Source organism: Tachysurus fulvidraco, chromosome 24 (genome assembly GCF_022655615.1).
Source record: "Tachysurus fulvidraco isolate hzauxx_2018 chromosome 24, HZAU_PFXX_2.0, whole genome shotgun sequence".
Classification (NCBI taxonomy): domain Eukaryota; kingdom Metazoa; phylum Chordata; class Actinopteri; order Siluriformes; family Bagridae; genus Tachysurus; species Tachysurus fulvidraco.
This window is the reverse complement of record NC_062541.1, coordinates 11,781,446-11,800,543: the sequence shown is the minus strand read 5'-3', so window position 1 is coordinate 11,800,543 and position 19,098 is coordinate 11,781,446. Positions and strand designations below refer to the sequence as shown.

Genomic DNA, 19,098 nt, shown 5'->3' with positions numbered 1-19,098 from the left:
CACATTCTATATGTGTGTCTGTGTAACCTCCTCTGTAATAACAGGGTTTCTTTGGAGTGTAATTTGGTAAAATGCATGATTAAGGGGTAGACCAGGCCTTGACTATAGTGTTTGAGAATGTGTGTGTTTGAGAAGAATGTGTGTTTGAGAATGTGTGTGTGTGTGTGTGTGTGTGTGTGTGTGTGTGTGTGTGTGTGTGTGTGTGTGTGTGTGTGTGTGTGTGTGTGTGTGTGTGTGAGAGAGAGAGAGAGAGAGAGAGAGAGAGTGTGTGTGTGTGTGTGTGTGTGTGTGTGTGTGTGTGTGTGTGTGTGTGTGTGTGTGTGTGTGTGTGTGTGTGTGTGTGAGAGAGAGAGAGAGAGAGAGAGAGAGAGAGAGTGTGTGTGTGTGTGTGTGTGTGTGTGTGTGTGTGTGTGTGTGTGTGTGTGTGTGTGTGTGTGTGTGTGTGTGTGTGTGTGTGTGTGAGAGAGAGAGAGGATGGGGACAGATAAAAAGTGAAATATGAATTTCACAAAGCATGATTCACAAGATTCTGTGAGAACGTATATTTCTCTCCTCTTTGCTCATTAAACTTCCTTTCTGCTGCCATGATAAATTGGTTGGATTCACTTTTTGTTGGACTCTGGCTACAGACAACAGCTGTGAAAGCGAGAAAGAAGTGGAAATCAAGAGGGCGGCAGCGACACAGCAGAAGGCAGAGATCACTATTGTTTAATGAAGGCAGCCATTAAAACTCAGTAAAGGTCACTAGGTAAAGACATCATCACAGGGGGTCAAATGATCGATCAGCAGTAATTCACTGGTGAAATCACTAATAGCACTTATGCCGTATCTGTTATCCTGTCTCAAGCTTTGCAGTGAGGTGTATCTGTGTGTATGTGCGAGAAAGGAGACGGAGTACAGAGTAGACCAAACCTTAATCCCAGCAACAAGCAATGCACTAATCCCATGGGATTAGAACCATGTCAGATGGTTACACATTTCATCTAAGCAAACGTTCCTTTGTTATATTCATGATGGTTGTCACAATAAATTCTTACATTTTAATAATATGTATAACAGCATATTCAAGAGCAAAAAAACACATTTGTATGATTAATATCCCATGTTTCTTAAATGTTTGTCATTTACTGCATGATTTATTTTCACATAGCTTTTATATCACGCCACATTTTAGAAACACAAGCAGGTAGAAATGTTCTGCCTGCGGTTATATGCGGTTAAATTTATGCCCCAAATGCTAAATCTGGCAGCACGGTTTCAAACCCCTTCTGATACTAAAGGAACAATCATTTAAACCTATCATTTATCAATATTAAACATTTAACAGTTTTATATTAAAGCAATATTAAACATCTGCCTACAGTTTATTATATCTAAAAGTGCAAGTCTGAACAGAACTGTGTTGTTGTGTCAGTTCACATAATGATTGATTCGTTTTGGCAACATTAACAACTCACAAACTGTGTTAGAATTCGAAATGCTTGTAATAACCAACTGGTGGTTCCACAGTGATCTTGTATTTATCTGTCAGTTATAAATATTGTATGGTGTATTAGTGCGTTTGGTACATATTTAGAATGGCACAGAAAGTTCACAAAAAGCGGCTAAATCATCTAAGATTGTGGTTTGCCAGTTCTGATTTAAAATGGCACTACACACAGGGAACTCGTATCTGATTTAATAAAACAGATTAAATGAGCTTTACTGTCCTGGCATTCAAATGCCCAATAACATGTGACAAGGAGCTTATTAATAATTTAGGATTGGAAGTTTTTGCCAGTGAAGCTTGGCAAGATCTGATCCATGTTTTTTCCCTGTTTATATCAGCAGGAGATTTTTTCATGCAAATATGAAAACATAACCGTCTACTTTTTTATTTACAGAACCAGAACTCGAACATCACTTTGACCGATAAATGGTAAAACAGATGTATATGAAACAGGTATAAATTCTAATTAGATGCAGTTTTCCTCAAACATGCGCACCCAGACGGAGCAAGCAGAAAAAAAATGACTAAATGCAAGCAGACTTCTATTTCTGATTAGTACTCCTGATTTGTAGCATTGATATCAGTTGTGCTAAATATAGCAATCCACAACATAATGCAGGGAAAAAGCAGAAGGCAGAATTTCAACAAGATTTTAAATATTTTAATTAGCAGTAAATTTACCACAGAAGCTTATCAGATGATGCTAAGAAGCTAATTATGAATGTAAGTTGACTGCAGTGTGAAAAGTCTGTCAGCTTTAACATGCACAAATGTAGCACTTAATAAACAACCATATTTCACCGCTTAAAGCTGGACTTATCTGACACCACCCAATAGCACTACTGCCCTGAGGAAGCACTCTTATACTGTACCCTAAAAGAAACACATCTAACAAGCAGTGCTTTAGATGAATAATAAATAATTGTAAAGTAAAGGAAAATACTTCTCTGGTCTGATTAAATAATAACGCTCTTCTACTTTAATGCCTTAGTACTTGACATAGACCCTGTTTAATACAGGCACCGTTCTCCTAAGTTTGTTGTTAAATGTTGTTATAGTAACATGTTAAGTTGTAAGATCTTGGTAATGATCCTTCACTCTCGTGCTCCCTATTCTCTTTCTCCCTTTCACTCACACACTGATGCACAAACACACACCACTCTGTGTGGAACAACACCCCACCCTTAACAGGTTGAGTGCAGGTCAAGTTGCAGGGAAGAGAGTTTAGCTGCTCCTTGACTTAAAAGCTGATCTCTCTCGCTTTCTCTGAGTGTGTGTGTATATTGTGGGGTCCTGTTTAATGCGAGTAGCTGGGCCAAAAATGTGCATGTTTGTTTAATGTAAGACGTTACTTCTAAATGAGTTTGAGTTTGCAATGTTTGTCTGAATACTCTCTTTCTTTCAAGCAGTTGGGTTGGAGTTTCCTGTGGATCATAACTTCTCTCATGTTCCTAAGAAACTTTCCAAAGGGGCAAAAAAATGCGGGCAGGGTCTCAGGGATGGTCGGCTTTGTGTGTGTGTGTGTGTGTGTGTGTGTGTGTGTGTGTGTGTGTGTGTGTGTGTGTGTGTGTGTGTGTGTGTGTGTGCGTCCAATCTTTGTGCCTGTGAACAAACCTTCCCCCATTCCCATAAGCCCATGCTGTTAAGGGTACAAATCTATGAAAGAGAAGAGAAAAAGAAATAGAGAGAGAGAGAGAGAGAGAGAGAGAGAGAGAGAGAGAGAGAGAGAGAGAGAGAGAGAGAGAAGGCCTCAAAGACATAGAAGAAAAAGTAAAACTGCAGTTATTTAACATTGAGGACAATTTTGTCACCAATAAACTTGAACCAAAAAAGGCTAAAGGTCAGAGAAAACATTAAATCTAAATCCATCTTTGTTGTCAAAAGCAAAAAAAATAATGATTGGGAATTCTAAACATCCACAAGTTTATGACAAGTAATTAAAGATATGCTAAGTGTCAAATAGAAGTGCGAACCCAGAGGAGCAGCTGAGCAAAGCCATTTCAGTTGTATAATTTAAAAATGTTCTTTACTGCAGTTATATGCACCGGATTGGTGGTTGACTTTGAATAAGAACCTTGGAAATCTTATTATAGGAAGAAACCTGCCAAACCTCCAGGACTTGTTCAGCTTCAGGGCCAAGAAGACAAAATATAATCAGTAATTTTTCTCAGACACGCTGTTATGAACTAAACATCAAGTAACAGAAAGCCTTGATCAATATAGCATCTTTTCAACAGTCCATAATCACTAGTGGCCCATATTATAACTTAAATACCACAAACATGCAATTTCAGTCCATTTAAAGTAACTTACAAAGAGATCACTAAATGGCCTGAGAAGTCCTACATCTTTATATTCATCATGGATATGCACAAATAAGCAATATGATATATAACAGAGGAATAAACCATAAAACCTTCAAGATTCTGTTTTAACATTAGCTAATGTAGCTAGTTGTATCTGTAGTTTAGTGATTTTGTAGTTTAGTATCTGAGTCTTGAATTTACATTGCCATAACCTCAGAAATGAATTAATCAACATGCAGTTTCTAAAGTTAAACTAGCTAGTTAGCCAGTTAGCATCCTGCATGTAAACATGTTTTACTAAGTTATGGACCAGAAGAACAGCCAATGTGCTAAACTCCTATCTGTATCCTGGTCTCTATTTACATTGTCATACCCTCACTAATTTATTTAACTGCAAGTTAAATCTATCAAAATTTACCACAAAAAATCTGACAGCTTTACCATAAGTACTACCGCTAAAAGTAGCTCATTCTATCAGACAGGATAGACCCTAAGTCATGGAGTGTATTTCCTGACAGTACTAACTGATGTTTAATGTAAACTGTCTTTGAACCATGCTTTTTAAAGCCTACTGGGAAAGTACTGAAATAAATGTGTTTATATCCATGTCTTTGTTATATGTGTGTTATGTTAAGACACAGAGAGCAACATATTTTACTGGGTTCATGCTGTGTTTCCTCTGAACCTGAACTTATAAACAAAGACGGAACACTTTTATTCCAACCAAAATCACTAGACTTACAGCTCTGTTGTCTGTCCTTTTGTGTATTTTGTACTTTGACTATACAATCTGTGTTTAACTGATCTACTTTTAGTTACTCCTCTAAAGGCACATGTGGGGAAAAAGGACGATAGACTAAATAATCCGCTTTATTCACATTCATAACATAAGCAATTGCATTTCACATGCACCTTCTCAATCACTGCTGCTGACGTGTTACAACGCGTCAGCAACAAGGGCTGAAAAATATCAACCCAAATGAAGATCAAATCTAGGTAGTGTGGCAGTCTGCGTAATTGACTGTCACTGATAAGACTGCATGAATCTAGTGTGGGTTAGAAATAAATCAGCCATATCTGTGCCATGTTATGTCATTCTGTGTATATTTCTTATTACCACTGGATGTGATTTTGCAGTTTGTTAGTCCAAAATCCCAAATAATCTGCTTTCAGACATATGTTAATATCAAATAATCTGATGTGGATAATCTAGTTGGGTCTTGTTCATAACCATCATTCTAAATACTGTGTAGAGGTTAAAATGGTGCTATAACTGCATTCAGTACAGAGCAGACAGTCCAACCATGTACAAACTAGTGCTAAAATCATATATTACTTGCATGACCTGTCAACAGATAAAGCCACAGATAAACAGAGGAGATACATGAAATAAGTAATAAATGTGTACTGTATATACAAGTTACAAATTATGTTTCCAGTAAGGTTATCTCGACAATGCACTGATTGTTTAATGAACAGTTCCCACTTACAAGTAATCTGAAAATTAGAGGCTGTCAGACTGGCTCCAGTAGCCAGTTCCTTTTCTCTTCTCTTGCTATTTTTATTATCTGCAGTGTCTATAAACTCTCTTACATCTGCAGATCCATGTCTGCTCTTAAGAGCCTGTGCTAAACCCACCATCACTCATTTTAAAATGAAGAAATGCAATTTGCAGATCATCCCAAACCAATTCTGAGGCCATCAAGTCATGTGTGTTTGTGTGGTTAAGAGTAATGAAAGACATATTTGTTTCTAAATGAGTTGCACATGAGCAGAATTTAGCTCGCTTCGATCATGTGGATTAACAGCAAAATGTTCTGTGTCACATTATATCTAACAAAAAATCTGTCCGAGTGAGTCTTGCTATTTAAATATTGTTCACATTTGCATCATTTTTATGAGGCGAAAGTTAAGGCAAAAAAAATCATTATTCTACTTTTTGTCACATTACTGTAAGGTGCAACGTGAATTAGACCATTTATTTTAGTGTTTTTTTTTAGGCATGACATAATTATCATGTTTATTGTATGACATTATATAACATTTCTACAAGAGATCAAATAGATTCAGGAAAAAATAAACATCAATCATTAGAGCCAGATTACCTACAAGCTTTTAAACTATAAATGCTATACTTAAAATCTCAGTGACTTCTTCATGATCATCTACGATTCCTCTCTTACTTCCCAATTTTGCTTTTCATTCGCTGTTTCTTTTTGTTCTATTTAAAAGTAACATCCATCTTACAACATCCCATCACAAGAAGACAGCTCAGACCGAGAGCTGTTTGCATTTAGCAGTTTCATGTGTCTTTCATTCATCTCCAGTTTAATACCAGGTCTGAACAAGGCCTTTTTTGAGTCAATCTTTTTTTCTTTGGAAAAGGCTCAGGTGGCATTTACTCAGGCATACAGGGCTATGCCTTATATAATGAGCCTGTATAGTAAAGAGGAAGCCTTTAGGGATGTTCATTGTGTATTGGAGGGAATACATTTTTTTAAACATATATATATTCCTATGTGAAGACAGCAGGTTGTCACACAGATCCTGGTGAAATTTTTAGCTAAATTTTGAACAATATGTATTGACTTTTTATTTGACAAAAAATGGCAGCTTTAGATCTTTTATATATCTAACAGACGAAAGTGTGGTACGTAATGAGCCGTGAGAAATCCTATCCTGCTTCCAACATTATTGTTCCTCTGTGGGTGTACATCATGGCCTTGGGTATGTTGAGTGTCTGAGCTACTCTAAGCTCTTTAGTAACTACATTTTAATTTTTTTTCCTTGCTCACTGTCTCCTTGTCTGTCTTCCACTTTGCCCTGCCTATAGCAGGTGCTTCAGTTTTTAATATTTCATCCTTACACTCTTTGAGTTAGTCACAGAGTAATCTCCATTACTGGCATGACTGCGTAGCAGGATGTGTGTTTGTGTGTGTGTGTGTGTGTGTGTGTGTGTGTGTGTGTGTGTGTGTGTGTGTGTGTGTGTGTCTCGGTTTTCACAGATCGATCAATATCACTTTCCATACACGATATGTTAAGTGAGCAAATTCTGATTTAGTAGATGAGAGGAAATAAGACTGACAGAGATCGATTACCTGTCTGCCTCTGTGCTCTTTCTCCATGTCTCACTTTCTTGCACACATACACACACACATATATCAAGTGTAAGTGCACAGATATTTTGCAAAAACACTGCTCAGAGGCTATATGACTGAAAAGGCAACAAACTTCTCATATAATATTTCATTAACATGAATTATATTCCAGACTCAGCTGGCTGTCTGTTCCTTTGAAAGATTATTCCAATGTTTTTCAAATTGAACTCTTTGGTATTTGTAGTGTGTATGACCCAAGAATTTCAATTTCCATGTATGGAGAAAAAAATGAGCAAAAAATATTTATTAAAAACTCACACGTCCATGGGTAACTGTTGGGGCAGGCAGCAAACTTTCATAACTCTTGCAGCCAAAGGTGTTAGTAAAATAAATGTTACATTAGTATAATTCATCTTTTCAACAACGGTACAGATTTTGTAGTCATTACCGACTTAAAAAAAGGTGAAAAACATGAAACAGGAAACTGGCTACGTTTTTACCTAAATGAATTATTACTACAAACTCTTACAGAAAGCATACATAACTTGAAATAAATGGATAAAACTTACAGCTTTCTCTCAAGTCCTTTAAGCACTACTGTTTTGAATGGACACAATATAGTGACATATTTTTATTAAGGAAATGAAATAACTGCCTTTAGATTTCCATTATTACTTCTTTTCCCCTTTTTTCTCTGTACAGGTACAAAAACAAAAATTTTTCTCTGTGGTAATCGGGTAATTACGAGAAAGTTGAGGACTGCAGGATTTTACTTTATCAGGTCTATGTTTGGGTATTATTCAGCCTCACATTTTATGCAATGTCCCTTGCCATAACTGTGCATGGCAGATAAATAAATGTAAATGTATATTATGTGCTATCAGTGGCCAGCCTATCTGCTCTTTTTCTTGGATCATTGTCGTGAGTGACAGCGCATGCTCTTGTGCTGTCATTTCCTGTCAAATCACTGTTCACACCTGAGAATTCCTGAGACCTGACAAAGGCCTCTAATATGTTAAAAAATAATTGGCAGCCCATTTTTGTCTCCTGCCCATCAGGCCATCTTATCATTTGAGGTCTGAGCATTTTTTACTCGGTCAAACTGAGGAAATGAAAAAGACTAGATTATGTCATCACAAATGATTTGCATGATTTTAGCTTTAGATTGAAAAGAAAAGTAATGGATTTACTTGTTAATCATTTTTATCTTTCAAAGTTCAGTTTCAACTCTGTAATGGGTATCATGAAGATCGATGACCAGCTCCTAAACCAGTGCCTCAGAATCTAAACTAGGGACAGCACATTTCATACAAATTACGGCAGACAACTGAGCTGTCTATGAGATTCTGACAGCTTGAGGATTATGGAACTGATGGACAGGTAACCTTTAGAACTGTAAACATATGTGCACACCATGTCTGAATCAATACAGCAATTTGGAATCACGTTTGACAGATGTGATATTACTGCTGAGAGAACAGCATCTGCTTATTCACACTCATTTATATTCCATTTCACATAAGAATCGGCGCACAGCGTAATTACATCTGCACTCATTCAGACGAAATACAGAATACAGACAGTAGCAAATAAAAAGCTGACACTATGTATGCACAGTACTGTAAATGTCATACAATCTAACACTACATATATTTACATGTATTATATGTTATTAAATAATCATCAATGCCAAGCAAGACAACAGTAAGGCTGAAACATTTACATACAGTGGGGATCAGGGTGTGGTTTCTCGTCAATGAAAACATTCAGAGGAGTACAGGATATGGTTATTGTTGCAGGGACAGTATTCTATTGTTCATACAGAAATCCTTGGATCAAGGTAACACTCTGGGAGGAAAAGCACTGTAAAACAGTCAGAAAAGACACACAGAACTTTCTATATCATGTTGGGCTCATGATTTTTAAATAAATGTCTTTTAAAACAACACGTTCTAAACATATGTAAGATAATAAATAGCAGTTCTAAACGATTTTTTTCAAAAATAATCTGTTTTATAATCAAACCATTAAAATGCATGCAGCCTCTATTATATGGCATAAAATGACCTGAACTGGAATACATGTGGTGTTATACAACTATAGTGTCCAAGAGCCACACCAGCAGCAACCGTTTAACTTCATTTTTACCTCAAGCACCAAGACAACTGCATACGCAACCGAGTGTGTAGTAATGCTCTCCAGGGCATACTTTAGCTCATCCTATCCTTGTGTTCATTTAAATGTAAGCATCTTTAAACAAATCTACCCAACAGCACAACAACTGTCTTGCAGCAACTCGTCCGATACGCAATTTTCGAAATGTAATAGAAGAGTGAAATGAATTATTCCTCCAAGGGAGCTCAAAGGTAAAGTGTAGAAGCAATGTGGCCTTATGGAGTTTAGTCTCAAATCACAGTAGTGCCACACACTATCCATGCCATTCTGTGCTTCAGAAAGCGATACGTAGCATTCTCTGAGGAAGGCAATGACGCAAGTGTTGCTAGCATACTGACAAGGGAGTGGAATGCTAGACTATAAAAACACATCTAAAGTCAAGACCGCTCTAAACTCATTTAAAAGTAGAGAAGAGGCACCTTAAACTGTTCACAGTGTGTGGCCATGCTGATTTGAAGTCACAGTGTAAACAGAGAAAGAAATGGTAGTTAAGAAGTTGAAATTCCTCCTACACAGGGCATTTTCGGTGGCTTTTACTGGTTGTACAGTAGCAATAGCTTTCTAGTACTTAAATACCGCCAGAATCTATGTTGGCCAGAAGGGTTTTGGTCAGAGTTAACATTGTAATGGCATCACTTTCAAACGATGAACAAAGCTGTTTTGATAGATGATAAAACTGTTTAACTAATGATTACTTCAAAATAATGATATTTAAAATAATGTATTTGTCAACGGGACACAGCATGTTGATTTGCTAAAAGCTAATACGTTTATAATACGTTTTGTAAACAGTGTTAATAATGTAGCATGTTGTACTGATTCCTTTGTCTCCCATGTGATGATTTTAGCATTATAACCTTATGTGCTTTGCTAACCTCACCATTCAATTGCTTGAAAGAGACGTTATAACATTGTAAGCATGCGAGATTCAGTTCATAAAGATTTTTTGCTGCAAGACAGAAGTGCCTTTGCTATCCCTTTTTTTATCTTTTATTAATCTGTCACTGCTGGTGTTAGCTTGTTAACATTGCTAATTTTGTAGGAGTTTGATGGAATTATTCTGAATTCAACATCGAAGTTCAAAAGTTTCATTACATTATTTTTACATCTGTGCATTTTGAGCTACAAAGTGGGGGGAAAAATTGAGGCCTTCACTTTTATCTTTTGTTAGCAACAAGCAAGCCAGCTAGCTGTGGTGAGTATATTCTCCTTCCTAAAACAGCATAGCAGAGGTAGCACAAGACAGGATACAAGTTTCTGTATGTACAGTACAAATTCAATGCATTTAAATAAACTATATAATTATTACTGCAGTGATAACGATTCAAATGTGAGAAGGAGTCAATATGACACATTTTTTGTAATAGTGATAACAGCTCGCTCATGCAGTTTGTCGGTTCTGAAGTGACTTTAAAAAAAATACTGTCAAACGGATGAGTCAGAATTCAAATGAACATTTGTTGTGGTGTGAAAATAGCCAGTCAGTCCACATTCATTGACGCATTAAAAACTGTTCTTTTGGCCTCCATTTTCATCTAAATCTGTCCTATGGGATGTGTAATTTGACAGGAAGTATCTCATATGTTCATATACAGAACGTCCCAAAAGTCTCCATACACAGGGGAAATTAACACACTTTAGCAAAATCTCTTCCAAAAATTTAAAACATTCTGAAATATTTCTCATGGCTGGATCAGGAAACTGTCGGAAGGTTGTGATTTTAACAGGAAACATGGCAAGCACATCACACCCTGTTGACAAACTGAGAGCCAAAGTTGGGAAAGGCAACACTGTGTGTATTTACAAAGAAATGGCAATCATGTATATGACGTTTTGTAGATAAAGTCTTCATTTCCTCTATGTATGGAGACTTTGGGATACATGGTATATTTATTTTTAGGAGGTAAAAACTGAGGCAGTGGCATCATTAGGCTGCATTATTTTACCGCGTAAGCCCTGAATGTATTGCACAGTGTAATGACTGCCTAGTCCATGCTTTGTGATCGCACTGAATCTTCTCTCCACCTTATATAATCACATAGCACTGTGCGACATGCAATGAAAACAAAATGATATCCAGACCCATGAAATCCAACATCTATCTATCTGTCTGTCTGTCTGTCTGTCCTCACACTCCACCTCGCCCCTTCCGATCTATCAATGCTCGACTGGTCCCACCATCTCTCAGGGTAAGGCATACACTCCTACCCACCTAAACTCCCGTGACACATTAACAGGTCCAGACTCCTCATTCCTGTCCCTGAATCCCCTTCATATTTACAGAACATGTTAATTCCTGTTTATAATATTTATGAGATAAATAATAAGGTGGGACTTTAAGGGGTTAATTCTTTTAACCTACTGTGAAATATAATGCAGCTAGAGCTTTCACTGGTTACCTTGCAGCTATCTAAGCCCACCATGTCCCCATGTGTGGTAAAATGCCATGCAGTAGTATCTGCAGTTAGGCTGCATGATTCTTCCTCTAGCGTTTCTCTTGTTCAGGATGTGGTTCATGTTGGTTTTAATGTCAGATTTAACAATATAAATTGCCACACAATCTATACTGCATGACTCCTTCGTGGATAGTATGGATTTGGATGGTTTTCCACGACTCACTTTTAAAAGCACTTTGCTAAAATTATGAGACAATAAATGGGTAGAAAATACACATCCAACAATCAACAGCACAATATACCTAATAAAACTAATCATTAGCACATAGATTAGTTGACATGTAGCACGTTCACATTTAGAGGCTGCTGATTTGATCTGTTGCATTATCGAGTGTTCTGCCAGGATGTGTTATGCAGGGTTACCATTCATTTGCAAAGATGCCAAATCACTTTGCACATATGCACATGGCTCTCTCATCTCTCACGCTTGAAAAAAAAAGAAGAATATGTACAGAAAAACCCTCAGCTGAAATTTAACTCCACATTTAGAATGAGAGAGGAGAAATTGACAGGCAAAAGTGCAAACGTGGACATTTTGCTGTGAAATCCTGCAATCTGACAAAGCGAAAGATTCTTATTGAAAAACAATTCGGTCTTGTGGAACGTGTGGTTTGTGTGTTCATTTGCATTTTGAGAGGAAAGCACATTTTATTGTATCTCTTGTTTGTGAGTCCCACAAAGAGCTGTGTGATTACAGACCTGCTACCAGACAGCATAGATGTTGGTCAACCATACAATCATGCAGGCAAATACAGGCTTTTCACCTGCCTTTTCACCTGACCTCTGGTGTATGTGGTTGTCCAAAAAGGTTTCAATTGCAAATATGTATAACCAATACCCTGGGCTAGTTAAAACATTTGGCCTGAGTTCAGCTGTTTTACACATCATAAAACAGCAACCTAATCATTTCAGAGATTTTCTTACACGCTTCTGTCTTGAACAAAATCTCAGAAAGATACAGGACCTGGTCCTGTGTGAATAGAATGTGATGCATTACCAGGAAAAAGAAGATGTCTGTGTGTACTGTATATTTGTTCACAGTGCACATGTCACACTTTTTGAGACAGTTAAAACACAGGCAACTGTCACCATTTTGTTCCTGGAATGAGGATTAAATGATTTAAGGACCCCTCCCCATGCCCTGATCTTCTCAGATCTCAGAAAGAGAGAGATAAAGAGAGATAAAGAGCACCCACAGTGATAGTTACATCCCTCACTCACACAAACATAAACAATTTACTTTAAATTAGAAGGACAGGTTCAACTTCTCATTCTGACTCGTGGGTACTCCTTATGCCATCTCAAGGGAGTTTTCTCCTTTCCACTGTACCTTTTCGTTTGCTCATTAGAGGTCTAGACATGGATTTGTGGAAATCAGTTGCAGTGTTTAGAAGCAGATTTCCATAAATCCAACTGTATATTCTGAATAAACTGTTTATGCTCCATAAACCTGGCAGTGTGTTGAACATCTGTTTACATGCACATTAAATATAGAACCTGCCTGAAACAGTACTTGGTGTAAATGTCCCCATAACAGCCAGAAACTTGTCCTCACAAGTAAACTCAGCATTTTAGCAGGGTTTACAATCTCAGCAAAATGTAATATAATTGTACTCTAGAAAAAGAATTTATGCACAGAAATATATAACCATACCAACCGTAATCCATAGTGGCTGGACCTGATATTAGATGGGTGTGATATAAAATCTAATATCATTTTCCTGGCAGTGAAACTGCAGTGAACATTTCATATGCTCTAATATATAATCATATTAATGTTCGGACATCTATTTTTAATAACATGCTTGGTAGACTCAGGTTGAAGTGCAGACCGATGCATTCACATTCACATTCAACGTCATTGTGTCACTGTTCCAGTGTCCAAACTTGCACCAACTCCTACAGGAAGTGTCTCTGGCTCGGTACCTTGACGGTCTTCCTGCATGATACTTTTATTGTCATTTCATCCTTGTATAGCAGACGCAGTACATAATAAAATGAAACAATGTTTCTCCAGGAACTTGATGCCACACAAAACAACAAAGAGGTAAAGTGTATCTTGTAAACAGACTCTGTGGCTGCTGACACATTAACAATTCTTTATGTGAACCATTCTCTATTTTGGACTAAAATGCAGGTGAGAAAGTTTCAGAAAAGTTTATACGTGCAAACAGCAACACATATTGTAATCACAGAATCAGTTAGAAGCAGCTCTGTCTAGGAAGGAAATAAAGCAGTGAATGAGACAACTGTGAAGAAAACAAAATTCTGGTGTAAAACTGTCTGAGATATGTAAATAAACTGAGGAAAACAATCCTGTTCTGACTTTGAATTTCATTGTGAGCGTAAGCTGTTTTATAAAACGCTTCCAGGACCAGGAACCTTTGCTTTGTCTCCTTCTTTTGATTTTTCCACCACAGAAACTATTACAGCTGATCAATACATTTTATCACAGGTCTCATTAATTGCACAATAAGAATGATGTGAAAAATACTATCAATGGACTATACAAAACTATCACAATAAGCTTTCTCACATAATTTTTTTCAGCTTACTGTACATGTACAGTATTTAAAGCTTGTTTAAAAAACATATATAGCTTGCTGTATTTTAATTGTGTGTCTGCATGATCACAAATCTCTACAAAATCAGCTGAAATACACACAGAATCTCTAAAGCATTGGACCAGATTTATCCTGTGTTAGCTCAGAATTATTACATCTCTCCCACTGGGATTCTGTGTTGTTTAAAACGGTTCCCAAATGCTCACTGTGCCCCACCCAGCCACCGGAAAGTTAACCATACCGCAATAGTCCCCAGAGTATACTGCCACGCCCCTTGTTATACCAATTATACAAGCCAGCCCTCTATCTCCACGGAAATGCATCCCTGTCTCCGCCTCACTCTGAGAATATCTGCAGAACAAACAGACACACATTCACAGTGTGAATTTTACACACACATACACTCACAAACATATACAAAGTCTCCCCTTCTCTTTCTGTGCAAGGAGTGGTGTATTGGCTAAGCTAGATGTTTCATATTTAAACAGCGTATTGATGTAACGTTTTAAATTCATTGTGGCTTAGGAGCCACTCCCACCTACGGCCTCTAATTTAGAGTCTTATTATAGCTCAGCAAACGTACACACAAATGCACCAAAATTTGGGCCACATGGGCATTTCAGGAGAGAACACTCTATCACACCGCGGTTTTTCAGGACACGTCGGTGCAAACTAGCATTTACAGAACCACAAACAGAGCAAAGTGTTATCTGTGGAGATTCCCAGAGATGTTTAAACACACATACACCCACACAGACAGACTATCATTTACATCCGCCTCTCCTCCAACCCTCCCTCCCCTTATGTGTGTCTGTCAGGTACAGATGGGGAGGATTTCCCCTCCCCCAATCAGAGTGGGGCATCGTCTGAATTAATGAACGAGAGCGAGAGAATGAGAGCAGGAAAGAGAGAGAGAGAGAGAGAGAGAGAGAGAGAGAGAGAGAGAGAGAGAGAGCAGGAGAGAGGGAGAGAGAGAGGGAGAGAGCAGGAGAGAGAGCGAGAGAGAGGGATGCGGAGAGGCAGATGGATTTACAGAGAAAGACTGAAGCGAGAGAAAGAGATTGTGTAAAGCTGTGACTGTACTGTGCTCAGTGGTTGTCATGGTGACTGTAGTGAGCAGGTAGAGAGACGAGTCTCCTGGGAAAGAGCAAGCAGCACTGCACTTCTCCATCCACCCTCACTGTCTCTCTCTCTCTCTCTCTCTCTCTGTCTCTCGCTTTCCCTGTCTCCTTCTCTCTCACTCCTCCTCTCTCTGCATCCCCAATGTCTTTCTCTCTTTCCATTTTCTCTATAATTGGATTATATGTGAATCAGGTTCTACATCAGTTGTAAATCGCTTTGGATAAAAGCACCTGCCAAATGAATGAATGTAAACGCATAATTACTGCTTTCAGTATAATAAAAACAAGGTGCAGTTAGCATGCAGCTGAAAAAAAATTGTTATAGCTTAATCATAATTAGCTGTGTGATACACAGGCACTTTTTGACATAGACCTAAATCAATGATTCTATTTGTGTAAAGACAAAGCCTTAGAGTATTGATGTTGTGACCCAGATTTCACCAGCTAGCATCCATCACCTTGGTGGAGGTCAGAGGGAGGTGAGACAGTGTAAAGCTTTCAGTGGTGGTGACACTGCTGAGCTTCCTGCCCTGACACCTCTAAAAGAACCACTATCTCCTAGTGCCATGTGCCATTTGATGTGTTAACATTTAAAAACATATAGGTTCAAATGAATGAAAGCCTGGCAAGCAGGAATGAATCATATAACTGATCCTTCGTGATACTATTTAGAAAGATGCTGAATTTCTGCATTAATTCACAAAACTCATCAAGCTTTGCAGGCTTATGCATAAGCATGTCTTACTGGGATTAAAAAATACCACAGAGTTCATGAAGCCTAATGTTTTTCATGATAGATGTTGATAGATTGTAATATGTTATAAAAACAGCATGTGGTCATAATGGAAGAAATCATAATGCAGGCTTGAGGCAAAAAGATCAAGATGCACCAAGGCGCATTAAGAATCATTTTATAATCACATCATGGCACCTTGCATAAAAATGTAATCAAATCGTGGGATGCATAGCGATTCCCAGGCTGGCTGCCAAGCAAACACAGTGTATTGCTCTTAATGAAAGTGATTAACGCAGTTACCAATTCGCAAAACAAATCTTCAGAGGTTTGATCCACCTTGTGTATTTGTAGTCTGAATTACACCTGTCTGAACCACGAGTAGAAAGTGAGAAGGCTCACATCAACACTTTCTCAAACTCTTTCTCTGAACTAACCATTGTAAATAATAAGTTGTAACTGTTTTTGCTTGGGTGTATGATTTTTGCCTCATTGTTATTATCTAACACAAATCCCACTTACTATCCATGACATGCACAGTTATGTTTTGGACATGAAGATGCCGATACAGTGCAGCATGTCTCTTATTTCAGTTGCACATGGTTGTGTCTGTGTGGTCTGAGAAACTCAGGGGTAGAATTTCCCTCTGAAATTCTCTGCTTCACACATTCCGTTCTCCCATTTTCTTTCTCCTCCTCCTGTCTCTCTATGGTTGTCTTTGTCGTCTGCAGCACAAAACACTGATTCAGTATTGACCAAAATGAATTTAAGCATGCAACTACACACACACACATACAGAAAGCAGAGACAAAGAGGAAGGGGGATATGTCCACTTAGCAACATTTCCAGATCTAAATTAAACTCTGGTTTTGGCAGACAGGACTGCAGAGGATATTACACCACCAAACTTCCTTTCAAGAGGCCTCATCCTCTGACTGGTAAAAATGTTATTCTAGACAAGGGTCAGTAGTGGCCTTGTTTGAGCTTCAAGCTAAATCAAATGATGAGTGAGAAAAATAAAAAAGAAATATGTATGTAAGACAGAAATAGAGATAAACATGAATAGAAATTTAGTGTGAAAAAGGGAAAAAGATTGAAAGAGAATGTTGGGTTTGTTTATAAAAATATATACATATATACTGTATATATATATATGTGTGTGTGTGTGTGTGTGTGTGTGTGTGTGTGTGTGTGTGTGTGTGTGTGTGTGTGTGTTCTAACCCTAAAGCAGTGTAATTTCTTTTCACATGCTGCTTAGAATATAAAACTATCATTTTCATCCATCATGAAAACACTGCACTTTATGTTTTCTATATCGTTTCTTCTTTGGCACATTTATAAAACTGTATGTATAAACATGAAAAGGTTTCATTCTTTCCCTCGTTTGCTCGCTTTCTAACCATATCTCAACCTGTTTTAAATGGATTGAACAAAATCCAGTTGTTTGTTTGTTTGTTTTTCTTCTGTCAAGCTGAATTCAAGTTCAGAGCTATAAGCATTGACCTGTCCAAAGTCAACAGAATAAAATCTGTTATCACGGTGGACCTGTAACTAATATTACTAACTAAATAATAATAAATAAATATAATAAATAATATTATAACTGGTATAATAAGTCATTATTCTTTTAATTGTAAAATTACTTTTAGCAAAAGACAGCATTTTTACTGACCTACATTATTGTTTGTTTAGCTGGATATTTAGTTTCAATGACATAATTGCAGGCGTTTTGGATTGGCTGCAGTATGAAGGTGTTTCCGTTGCCACACGTTCAGAAAGCGCGCACACACAGAAGCGTGTGTCCCACAGGTAACTCACTATAATACCACCCCACATGTGAAGTCACCTGCAGTTTACACGTAGCATTTAGAAGCAATTCAGTGCGGTAGTGTGCGGTTCCGGACGGTGCCGATATGGTCAGTTCCTCTCATCTCCCACGGGTCCCAATGACGTCATCCTCCCTCGCACAAGCCCGCAGCCGTTCCGCTGCACCCCACCGTCTGATGCACCTACCCCACCCTACACCGGCTACTAAACCCCACAATCCCGCCATCGCCCCACGACCTCGATCTATCCGAGCATGCAGACAAAAGCCAAACGAGCTTAATTAGCTGAGATGTGATAATTATGGCCTATCCCTCCCACACACACACACACACACACACACACACAGACCAGACACGGGGAGGGGGCGCGCGGGCGGGTTGTGTCCCTGACCTACGGTGCCCACGAGGCCACTCACGAAGCCACGCGCTGATCAATACAGCTGGTGGATAAAAACCGGTAACGGAACCCCACCGGTGACGTCTCCACTGAGCTCTCGAGCGCACGATGCACTCGAGATGCGGTCAAACCGAGAGACCTGGCTCGCGCCTGAGATTTACAAGAAAGCACCATGCACGTTCTGTAAAGACCATATTTATTCATGACGCCACTCTACACACATAAGAACACTACACCGTCAAATCTGTCATTAAGTGCCCACACACACACACACACACACACACACACACACACACACACACACACACACACACACACACACACACACACAGGTGCTGAAACCAAGGTCTCGCGCGGCCACGTTTGTCTGCGGATAACAATAGAGCGCGACTGCTCGGCTTACCGATACGGAGTGCGCGAACAGCAGCGCCACAGCCATCCAGCCCGGCAGCTTCATGGCAGCAGCAACACGGATCACCGGATCGCCCACTTGCCCCCGCTACGTCTCCAAAAAAACGGGGGAAATACTAAAATCGTCTGTTTTCAGGATCCGAGTTCAGTGCAGGCGGTCGTCGGGACATCCGTCCTGTCCGGGATCTTGGTGAATCTAATCCCCGCTAAAGCGCACGAAGACCAAAACAGGAGCAGTGGCGCACGGCCTATCTGTGTTTTACTGACTTTTTGTGCTCAGGTCCTGTTGGACTCACAATTAGCAAGATCCAGCCTTCAGTCTCTCTCTCTCTCTCTCTCTCTCTCTCTCTCTCTCTCTCTCTCTCTCTCTCTCTCTGGAGGATGTGCGCCGGGCCGGGTGGGTTCTCCTAATGAGGATAAGAGCGCCCTCTTCAGCCCGGCCCGAACATCCGTTACAACCGGGGAGGGGGAGAGACTGGGAATCTCCGCTCGTCACACCCGCTATTACCGCACGAGCTGATG

The 19,098-nt window shown here is 38.9% G+C and overlaps 1 protein-coding gene across 1 annotated transcript in view; it reads right to left on the bottom strand.

Moving 5' to 3' along the window:
* Positions 1-18,965, bottom strand: part of sdc3 (syndecan 3) — a 27,277-nt gene extending 8,312 nt beyond the window's left edge. The window contains exon 1 of the mRNA XM_047808170.1: positions 18,569-18,965. Coding sequence (XP_047664126.1) covers positions 18,569-18,622 — 54 coding nt within the window. The 5' untranslated portion in view covers positions 18,623-18,965. The remainder of the gene's footprint in view (positions 1-18,568) is intronic.
* Between the last annotated feature and the right edge of the window lie 133 nt (positions 18,966-19,098).